The sequence below is a fragment of the Salvelinus sp. IW2-2015 genome, linkage group LG7 (genome assembly GCF_002910315.2).
Source record: "Salvelinus sp. IW2-2015 linkage group LG7, ASM291031v2, whole genome shotgun sequence".
Lineage (NCBI taxonomy): Eukaryota > Metazoa > Chordata > Actinopteri > Salmoniformes > Salmonidae > Salvelinus > Salvelinus sp. IW2-2015.
Window position 1 is genome coordinate 33,572,108 of NC_036847.1, and position 10,118 is coordinate 33,582,225.

Sequence of the window (10,118 nt, forward strand, 5' to 3'; positions counted from 1 at the left end):
GCAATAAGCCCTTTGAATGTAATTGAATGAGAGAGAGAGAGAGAGCAAATACGGTAGAGAGACCCTGCAGAACAGAGAGAGAGACAGAGAGAGAGAGAGAAGAGAGCAGAGAGAGACAGAGGAGAGAGAGAGAAAGAGAGAGAGAGAGGAGACAGAAGAGAGAGAGAGAGAAAGACGAGAGAGAGAGAGACGAAGAGAGAGAGAGAAGACAGAGGAGAGAGGAGAGAATGAAGGAGAGAGAGAGAGCACAAGAGTGGGAGGGAGACAGACGAGATGAGAGAATGAAGACGAGAGGAGAGAAGAGAGAGAGAGAGACAGACAGACAGGGAGAGACAGACAGACAGAGAGGAGAAACAGGAGCAGACAGAGAGAGTAGACAGACAGACAGACAGAGAGAGAGACAGACAGACAGAGAGAGAGACAGACAGACAGACAGAGAGAGAGGACAGACAGAACAGAGAGAGAGACAGACAGACAGAGAGGAAGAGAGACAGACAGACAGAGAGAGAGAGAGACGACAGACAGAGAGAGAACAGACAGACAGACAGAGAGACAGACAGACAGAGAGAGAGACAGACAGACAGCGAGAGGAGACAGACAGACAGAAGAGAGACCGACAGACAGAGCGAGAGACAGACAGACAGAGAGAGAAGACAGACAGATGCAGAGGGAGACAGACAGACAGAGAGACAGACAGACAGACAGACAGAACAGACAGACAGACAGACAGACGACAGAGAGACAGACAGACAGAGAGAGAGACACAGACAGACACGAGAGAAGAGACAGACAGAAGAGACAACAGACAGAGAGACAGACAGAGAGAGACACGAGCGAGAGAGACAGAGAGAGAGCAGAACAAGAGAGAGACAGAAGAGAGAGGAGCAGAGAGAGATATGGGAGACAGAGAGAGACAGAGAGAGACAAGAGAGCAGAAGAGAGAGACAGAGAGAGACGAGAGAGAGACGAGAGAGAGAGCAGAGAGAGAGAGAGACACAGACAACAGAGCGAGCGACAGACAGACAGAGACACAGACAGAGAGACAGACAGAGAGACAGCCCAGACCGACGAGAGAACAGACAGACAGAGAGAGAGACCGACAGACAGAGAGAGAGACAGACAGACAGAGACACACGACAGAGAGACAGAACAGAGAGAGACCAAGAAGAGAGAGACAGAGAGAGACGAACAGAGAGAGACCAGGAACAGAGAGAGACAGAGAGAGACAACAGAATGAGAGACAGAACCAGAGAGGAGACAGAGGCGAGACAAGAGAGAGACAGAGAGAGACAGAGAAGAAACAGAGAGAGGACAGAGCGAGGACAGAGGAGACAGACAGACAGAGAGAGAGACCACAGACAGACAGAGAGAGAGACAGACAAGACAGAGACACAGACAGAGACAGACAGAGAGAGAGACAGCAGCCAGAGAGAGAGACACAGACAAGACAGAGAGAGAGAAGACAGACAGAGACACAGACAGAGCGGACAGCCAGCGAGAGACAGACAGATGAGAGCGAGAGAGACAGACAGCGAGAGACCAGAACAGAGCGAGACAGAGAGAGACAGACAGGAGATGAGACAGAGAGAAGACACGAGAGAGACAGAGAGAGACAGAGAGAGACAGAGAGAGGACAGAGAGAGACCCAGAGAGAGAGGACAGCAGACAGAGGAGAGAGACCACAGACAGACAGAGAGAGAGACAGACAGACAGAGAGACACAGACAGAGAGGACCGAGAGAACAGACAGACGAGAGACAGAACAGACAGAGACAGAGAGACAGACAGCAGAGAGAGAAGACACAGACAGACAGAGGAGACACGACGACCGAGAGAGAGACAGACAGAGACAGACAGAGAGGACAGAGCGAGACAGACAGAGAGAGACAGACAGAGACGAGCCAGAGAGAGGACAGACGAGAGAGACAGACCAGAGAGAGACGAGAGAGACAGAGGGAGAGACAGAGAGAGACAGAGAAGACAGAGAGAGACAGAGAGGACAGAGAGAGGACAGAGAGACAGACGACAGAGAGAGAGACCAGACAGACAGAGAGAGAGACAGAGCCGACAAGAGAACAGACAGAGACAGACGAGAGAGAGACAGACAGAGAAGGAGACCAGACAGGACAGAGAGAGAGACAGACAGACAGAGACACAGACAGAGAGACGACAGAGGAGAGACAGACAGAGAGCGAACAGAGAAGAGACAGAACAGAGAGAGACAGAGAGATGACAGAGGGAGAGAACAGAGAGAGACAGAGAGAGACCAGAGAGGAGACAGAGAGAGACAGAGAGGAGAGAACAGACAGACAGAGAGAGAGATCAAACAGACAGACAGAGAGAGAGACAGACAGACAGAGACACAGACAGAGAGAGACAGAGAGGACAGACATGACAGAGAGGACAGACAGACCAGAGACAGCGAGACAGACAGACAGAGAGGAAGACACAGACAGACAGAGAAGGACCCAGACAGACAGAGAGAGGAGACAGACAGAGACAGAACAGAGAGAGACAGCAGAGAGCCAACAAGAGAGAGACAGACAGAGAGAGAGCAGACGACAGACGAGAGAAGACAGAGAGAGAACAGACAGACAGAGAGAGACAGACAGAGAGAGACAGACAGACAGAGAGAGACAAGACAGAGAGGGACAGACAGACCAAGGAGAGACAGACAGAGAGAGACAATAGACCAAGAGCGAGAGAGACAGACAGAGAGCGACAGACCGAGGAAGAGACAGAGAGAGACAAGACAGAGAGAGACAGACAGAGAGAGACAGACAGAGAGAGACAGACAGAGAGAGACAAGACAGACAGACACAGAGACAGACAGACGAGACACAGAAGAGACGACAGAAAGAACGACAGAGACAGCCAGACAGAACAGACAGACAGAGACAGACGACAGAGACAGACGAGACAGACAGACGCGACAGACAGAGACCAGACAGACAGAGACAGACCAGGACCATTTCCAGAACAGAGACAGACAGACAGCAGACTAGACAGAGTACAGACAGAACAGAGACAGTAGACCGACAGAGACAGACAGACCGAGACAGACAAGACAACAGACAGAGACAGACAGAGACAGACAGAACAGAGACAGACAGACAGAGACAGACAAGGACAGACAGACAGTGAGAACAGACAGAGACAGACAGAACAGGACAGACAGACAGAGACAGACAGAGACAGACAGACAGAGACACGACAGAGACAGAAGACAGACAGACAGAGTTACAGACGAGACAGACAGACGAGACAGACAGAGAAGACAGACGACAGACAGAGAGAGACAGAGAGAGACAGAGAGAGACAGAGAGAGACAGAGAGAGAACTGAGAGAGACCAGAGAGAAAGACCTAGAGAGAGACAGAAGAGAGAACCGACAGACAGAGAGAGATGACAACAGACAGACAGAAGAGAGAGAACAGACACCGAGAACCAGACAGAGGAGACAGAGAGACAGACAGACAGGAGACAGACCAGACAGCAGACAGAGAGACGAAACCAGACAGAGCGAGGAGGACACAGACAGACAGAGGAGACACAGACAGACCGAGAGAGAGACAGACAGAGCAGACAGAGAGAGCCAGAGACGACAGACAGAGAGAGAGCAGACAGAAGCAGAAGAGAGAACAGACAGAGAGAGACAGACAGGAGAGAGACGATCAGACCAGAGAGAGACAGACAGAGAGAGACAGACAGAACAGAGAGGGAGGACAGACAGAGAGAGACAGACAGACCAGAGAGAGACAGACAGAGAGAGACAGGACAAAGAGAAGAGAGACAGACAAGAGAGAGACAGACAGAGAGAGACAGACAGAGAGCGACAGACAGAGAGAGACAGACAGAGAGAGACAGACAGAGAGAGACAGACAGAGAGAGACAGACAGCAGACAGACAGAGACAGACAAGACAGAATCGAGACAGACATGTAGACAGAACAGACAGCAGACAGACAGAAGACAGACAGACAGAGACAGACAGCAGAGACAGACAGAGACAGGCCCGACAGAGAACAGACAGAGACAGACAGACAGAGACAGACAGACAGAGCACAAGACAGAGACAGATCAGACAGAGCCAGAACAAGAGAACCGAGACAGACCACGACAGAGACAGACAGAGACAAGACAGACAAGGAACACGACAGAGACAGACAGACAGAACAGAGAGAGACAGAGAGAGACAGAAGAGAGACAGAGAGAGACCAGAGAAGAACAGAGACGCGACAAAGAGAGAGACAGACAGACAGAGATGAGAGACAAGAAGACAGAGAGAGAGACAGACAGACAGAGACAGACAGAGACAGAAACAGAGACAAGACGACAGAGACGAGACAGTACAGAGACAGACAGACAGAGACGACAGAGGACAGACAGACGAGACATGACCGAGACAAGACAGACAGAGACAGTACAGAGACAACAGACAGAGACAGACAGAGACAGCACAACAGAGACAGACAGAGACAGACAGACAGAGACAGACAGAAGAAGACGACAGAGACAGACGAGACAGACAGCACAGAGACAGACAGAGACAGAGACAGACAGACAGAGAACAGAGGACAGACAGACAGACAGACAGAGACAGACAGAGACAGACAGACAGACAGACAGACAGACAGCGACAGTAACAGAGAAGACAGATCAGAGAACAGACAGACAGAAGACAGACGAGACAGACAGACAGAGACAGACAGACAGAGACAAGACAGACCAGAGAACAGACAGTAGACAGACAGAGACAGACAGACAGAGACAGACAGAGACCGACAGACAGACAAGAGAGAGACAGAGAGAGACAGAGAGTAGACAGAGAAGAGACAGAGAAGAGACAGAGAGAACAGAGAGAGAGAACAGACAGACAGAGAGAGAGACACAAGACAGACCGAGAGAGAGACAGAAGCACAGGCAGACAGATACAGACGAGACAGACGACAGAGCCAAGACAGACAGAGACAGACAGACAGAGACAGACAGACAGAAGAGCAGACAGAGAAGACAGAAAGCAGCGCAGAGACAGACAGACCGAGGACAGACAGAGACAGACCGACAGAGACAGATCAGACAGACACAGACAGACAGACAGAGACACGACTAGAGACAGACAGACACATGACAGAACAGAGACAGACAGACAGAGACAAGACAGAGCCAGCAGACAGACACAGACAGACAGAGACAGACAGACAGAGACAGACAGAGACAGACAGAGACAGACAGACAGAGACAGACAGAGACAGGACAGACAGAGACGACGAGACAGAGACAGACAGACAGACAGACAGAGCAGAGACAGACAGACAGAGACAGAGACAGACAGAAGGACAGCCAGACAGACAGAACAGAGAACAGACAGAGACGACAGACCAGACAGAGAACAGACAGAGAAGACAGACAGAGACAGACAGACAGAGCCAGACAGACAGCAGACAGACAGACAGAGACAGACAGACAGCCAGACAGACAGAGACAGACAGACAGACAGAGACATGACCAGACAGACAGAGACAGACAGACAAGACAGACAGACAGAGACAGACAGAGACCGACAGACAGCGACACGACAGCAGAACACGACAGACAGACAGAGACAGACAGAGACAGAAACGACACCAGACGACAGCGACAGACAGACAGAGACAGACAGACAGAGACAGACAGCAGACAGACGAGACACAGACAGCCAGAGACGACAGACAGAGGACGACAGACAGGACAAGACAACACAGACCCAGACGAGCCAGACAGACAGAAGACAGACAGAGAAGACAGAGAAGACGACCGAGACATGACAGAGACAGACAGACAGAGACGACGAGACAGAGACAGACAGACAGACAGACAGAGACAGAGACAGACAGAGACAGACAGCAGCAGAGACAGACAGACAGACAGACAGAGACAGAGCAGACGAGACACAAGACAGACAGACCGACAGACAGAGAACAGACAGACAGACAGACCAGAGACAAGACAGAGACAGACAGAGACAGACAGAGACACGACAGACGAGACAGACCAGACAGAGACAGACAGAGACAGACAGACGAGACAGACAGACAGAGACAGACAGGACAGACGACACGACAAGAGACAGACATGACCGACAGAGACAGACAGACAGACTAGACAGAGACAGACAGACAGACAGACAGTACAGACAGAGACAGACAGACAGAAACCAGAACAGAGAAACAGACAGACAGAGACCAGACAGAGACAGAGAACAGATCAGAGAGCAGACAGAAGGCGACAGACAGACAGAGAACATGACGACAGAGACAGACAGACAGACAGACCGACAGAGAAGCAGACAGACAGAAGACAAGACAGACAGGAGAGAGAGAGAGAGAGAGAGAGAGAGAGAGAGAGAGAGAGAGAGAGAGAGAGCTCTAGTGCACCAGAGAAATCAACACCATGTAACCCACCGTCTCTCCATGCCAAATGTTAGACAGAGAATATAAAAAAAGAATCACCTATTCATTAGAAACTACTTCCTGTATAAAAATATACATTCTACCGTATATGTTGGCTTCAGGATGGTTTCTACGTGGTTGAAGGTCAGAACCGAACTGTACATTTGGACAAACTAAGTCACGAAGTCTGTGGGCTGGGAACTCTCTGAAGAAGGAAAAGCATGTCTGAATGAATCCTTACTTCTTTTTTTTTCAGATTCTATGCTGCTGAAATTTGTATCGCTCTGAATTTCCTGCACGAAAATGGAATCATCTACCGAGATTTGAAACTGGACAACGTCCTCTTGGATCACGAGGGACACATCAAGCTCACAGACTACGGGATGTGCAAGGTGAGACACTCAGAACTACTGTACAGTGTACTGTTATAGTACTGCTGAGCTGTTACTGCTGAAGGACTTGTCATTCACTATGTACAACACACGAGGTATCGAAGTCTCACGCTTTTTCTTCTTTTCTCTTTCTTGTCTTTCTCTCGCTCTCTTTCCTACCATCTTTCTCTGGTATCGTCCCTGTATCTCTCCATCTTTAACTCTCTCCTCTCTTTCCTACTATCTTTCTCTGTTATCGTCCCTGTATCTCTCCATCTTTAACTCTCTCCTCTCTCCTCCTCCTCCATCTCTCTCCTCTATCAGGAGGGCATCAGACCTGGAGACACCACCAGTACATTCTGTGGAACCCCCAACTACATCGGCCCTGAGATCCTCAGAGGGGAAGACTATGGTAGGTCCCTCTCGTCAACAACACACACATGGAGGGAACGGGGAGAACATGAGCTATGGGAATTTGCCTTTGAGACTGTTTAACTCATAACAATAACAAAAAAAAAACAGGTGAAAAGAATGAACAGATCTCTCTCTCTCATTACCAAACCATTTCTGTCATTACCATACTGTAGCTGAATCTAACCAAGATGGCCGACGGTTGTTTGTCGTCCCTCTCCAGGGTTCAGTGTTGACTGGTGGGCGTTAGGCGTGCTTATGTTTGAGATGATGGCCGGGAGGTCCCCTTTCGACATCATCACCGACAATCCTGACATGAATACCGAGGAGTACCTCTTCCAAGGTGAGAGAGCCCTCTACTACAGTTTGGAGTGGATTCATGACAGCGCTCCTTACCTAATGTCACACAGTGCTTCACTTTGTTAAGTGTGACATCCACTACTACTACTACTAGGCAATATGTAGCACCCACCTGGGTGTTGTATATAGTCTGGCCGTGTTGTGTCAAAAACAACACATTCTCTGATCACATTGGCTACTCACTCCTCCACTCAAAGGGCATGATTATTTAGGATAGCAGTACTACATATGTCTTTAAATGTCTTACTATTTATATCTGGAAATGTGTATTTTGGTGCTCCAAACACCCTCAGACAACACACAAACACACCACACGTCTCTCAATACAGTTCTTATTTATTTATTATGTATTTTGTGTTCAAATCGATAAAGATTTGCACACAAAAAATAAGTATGAGTCATTCGGACAGCTAGAGCAATACCAAAGGAGAGCCAATTGCTTCTTGTATGACACATTTGTAGGCTATCAGACGTGTTACGCCATTTAAATATAATTGATTGAATGGGGATGCCGTTCTGGTTATTTTATTTGTATGTGTTATACTGTACTACAACCCCGCTGGAGCGAACATTCCTCCATACCTCCCCCAGTCTCCACCGTACCCACCCATTGCAGCTTGGGCATGAGCACTGAAACCCACGGGCATCTGCCAACCCTTTGGTCTTCCTCACGCCCCCACAGGGCAAGCAGCATGCTCCTGGATGCCACCTCGCTAGCAGAAACTGGCCCCTCTATCCGTAGGGGGTGACCAGCCTTATGTCACCACCCTGACCAGTGCCAACCTCACCCTGGGCAACCCTGGCACACATGCCAACCCCCAGAACCATAGACTGACATACAGAGTGTAGGGTTGGCATGGTGGTATCCAAAGGTCCAGGACAATCAGGTTCTTGCGGTTAGGTTCTAAGCCCGTGAGAGTGTTTGTGTCATGGAACATTTGGTGCCAACCTGGTGGGGGATAGTATTTGGCCAAGCTCTGTCAGTCTGTCTGTCTGTCTGTCTGTCTGTCTGTCTGTCTGTCTGCCTTTCCATCCATACTATGCTATCTACTATCTACCATACTCTACCGCTCCCCAACCCTTCCTTCTGTTGACCACTAAACACATCACCATCAGTGTTCCTAACCCAGGCCCCGGGCCAAAGCTCCCTCCAGCCCCAGATATTGGCCCCAGAAATTTGCCATTGGCCCCATAAATCTGTCATTGTGCCTTTGAGCAAGCCAGGTAACCTCCCACAACAACAGCTCCCCGGGCACCCAATGTGGCCCCAGAAATCTGCCATTGTGCCCTTGAGCAAGCCAGGTAACCCCCCACAACAACAGCTACCCGGGCACCCAATGTGGCCCCAGAAATCTGCCATTGTGCCCTTGAGCAAGGCAGGTAACCCCCCACAACAGCTCCTCTGGTGCCCAATGTGGCCCCAGAAATNTAACCCCCCACAACAGCTCCTCTGGTGCCCAATGTGGCCCCAGAAATCTGCCATTGTGCCCTTGAGCAAGGCAGGTAACCCCCCACAACAGCTCCCCCGGTGCACAATGTGGCAGCCCCTCGCACTTATCCGTTTCAGAGGGGTTGGGTTAATAGCAGAAGTCAAGTTTTGATTAGACAATAAAAATACATGTAAATGTAATCATTTACCCTAACCCCGGGGTGCCAACACCATCACAAATGGCACTTCCCTATCTAGTGCACTACTTTTGACCAGAGTCCTGGTCAAAAGTAGTGCACTAGATATGGACTAGGGTGCCATTTGGTACACAGCCAGAGACTGATCCAGTTAACATTTCATTAGGAATCAGCGTAAACAAACAGATCAGAGAGGGCTGGCCCGGGCATTTAGGAAGAAGAGGAGGATAAACAACTCTCTACTCTTCCATCTGTAATCTGTTCATCAGAGAGCCAGGGAAGTTAAACTGCTTTGCGTCTGCCTTGTCTGCTCCTAGACATGTTAAGGTTTGTTATGACTGTGAGGGGGGGGATTTTTTAGGTCAATCAAGGATTTACTTGACCCCACAGAGAATGCATCTAAATAATCTCTCCTTTCTCCTGAAGTGTACACTTGTACACTTCCCTTTATGGGTTTAAGAAACTCCATGTAGGCCAGGCCTACACCAATCCCATTAAATAGGTTTTATATGTGGGTAGGAATGAACATGTGCACAGCTCAGGAGGAAGGAGAGATTATAGGGACGTACCCAGAGTGTCAGTGGCTCCAACTAACCAACAAGGTCAGCTGTTACACAATACCACTAAACTGTTTTCCACTGTGGAAAACAGAACTTGCTGTCCTTCAGTGGTGTGTTGAGCCTGTGTGCCGCTTGTCTCAAGGCAGCACGTGACTGAAGCGGTCACAGAGCAGAGCACCCTCCTCATCCCCCTTTCCACCCCCTCGCTCCTACGCAGCAGACACGGGCACCCACGGGCAGGCCAGATGGTGAATCACCAATTGTTTGCCTCCCTCCCTCTGCAGGATTGTCCTCCCTATCTCTTCCTCTTCCTCTTCCTCTCTCTCTCTCTCTCTCTCTCTCTCTCTCTCTCTCTCTCTCTC

At 49.7% G+C, this 10,118-nt stretch overlaps 1 protein-coding gene across 1 annotated transcript in view; it reads left to right on the forward strand.

Moving 5' to 3' along the window:
* The window catches only part of LOC111966155 (protein kinase C zeta type-like), a 60,840-nt gene that overhangs the window by 29,891 nt on the left and 20,831 nt on the right, over positions 1–10,118 (forward strand). The window contains exons 8-12 of the mRNA XM_070444610.1: positions 6,685–6,820; positions 7,124–7,211; positions 7,434–7,553; positions 8,162–8,315; positions 9,899–10,004. Of these exons, the coding sequence (XP_070300711.1) occupies positions 6,685–6,820; positions 7,124–7,211; positions 7,434–7,553; positions 8,162–8,315; positions 9,899–10,004 (604 nt within the window). The remainder of the gene's footprint in view (positions 1–6,684; positions 6,821–7,123; positions 7,212–7,433; positions 7,554–8,161; positions 8,316–9,898; positions 10,005–10,118) is intronic.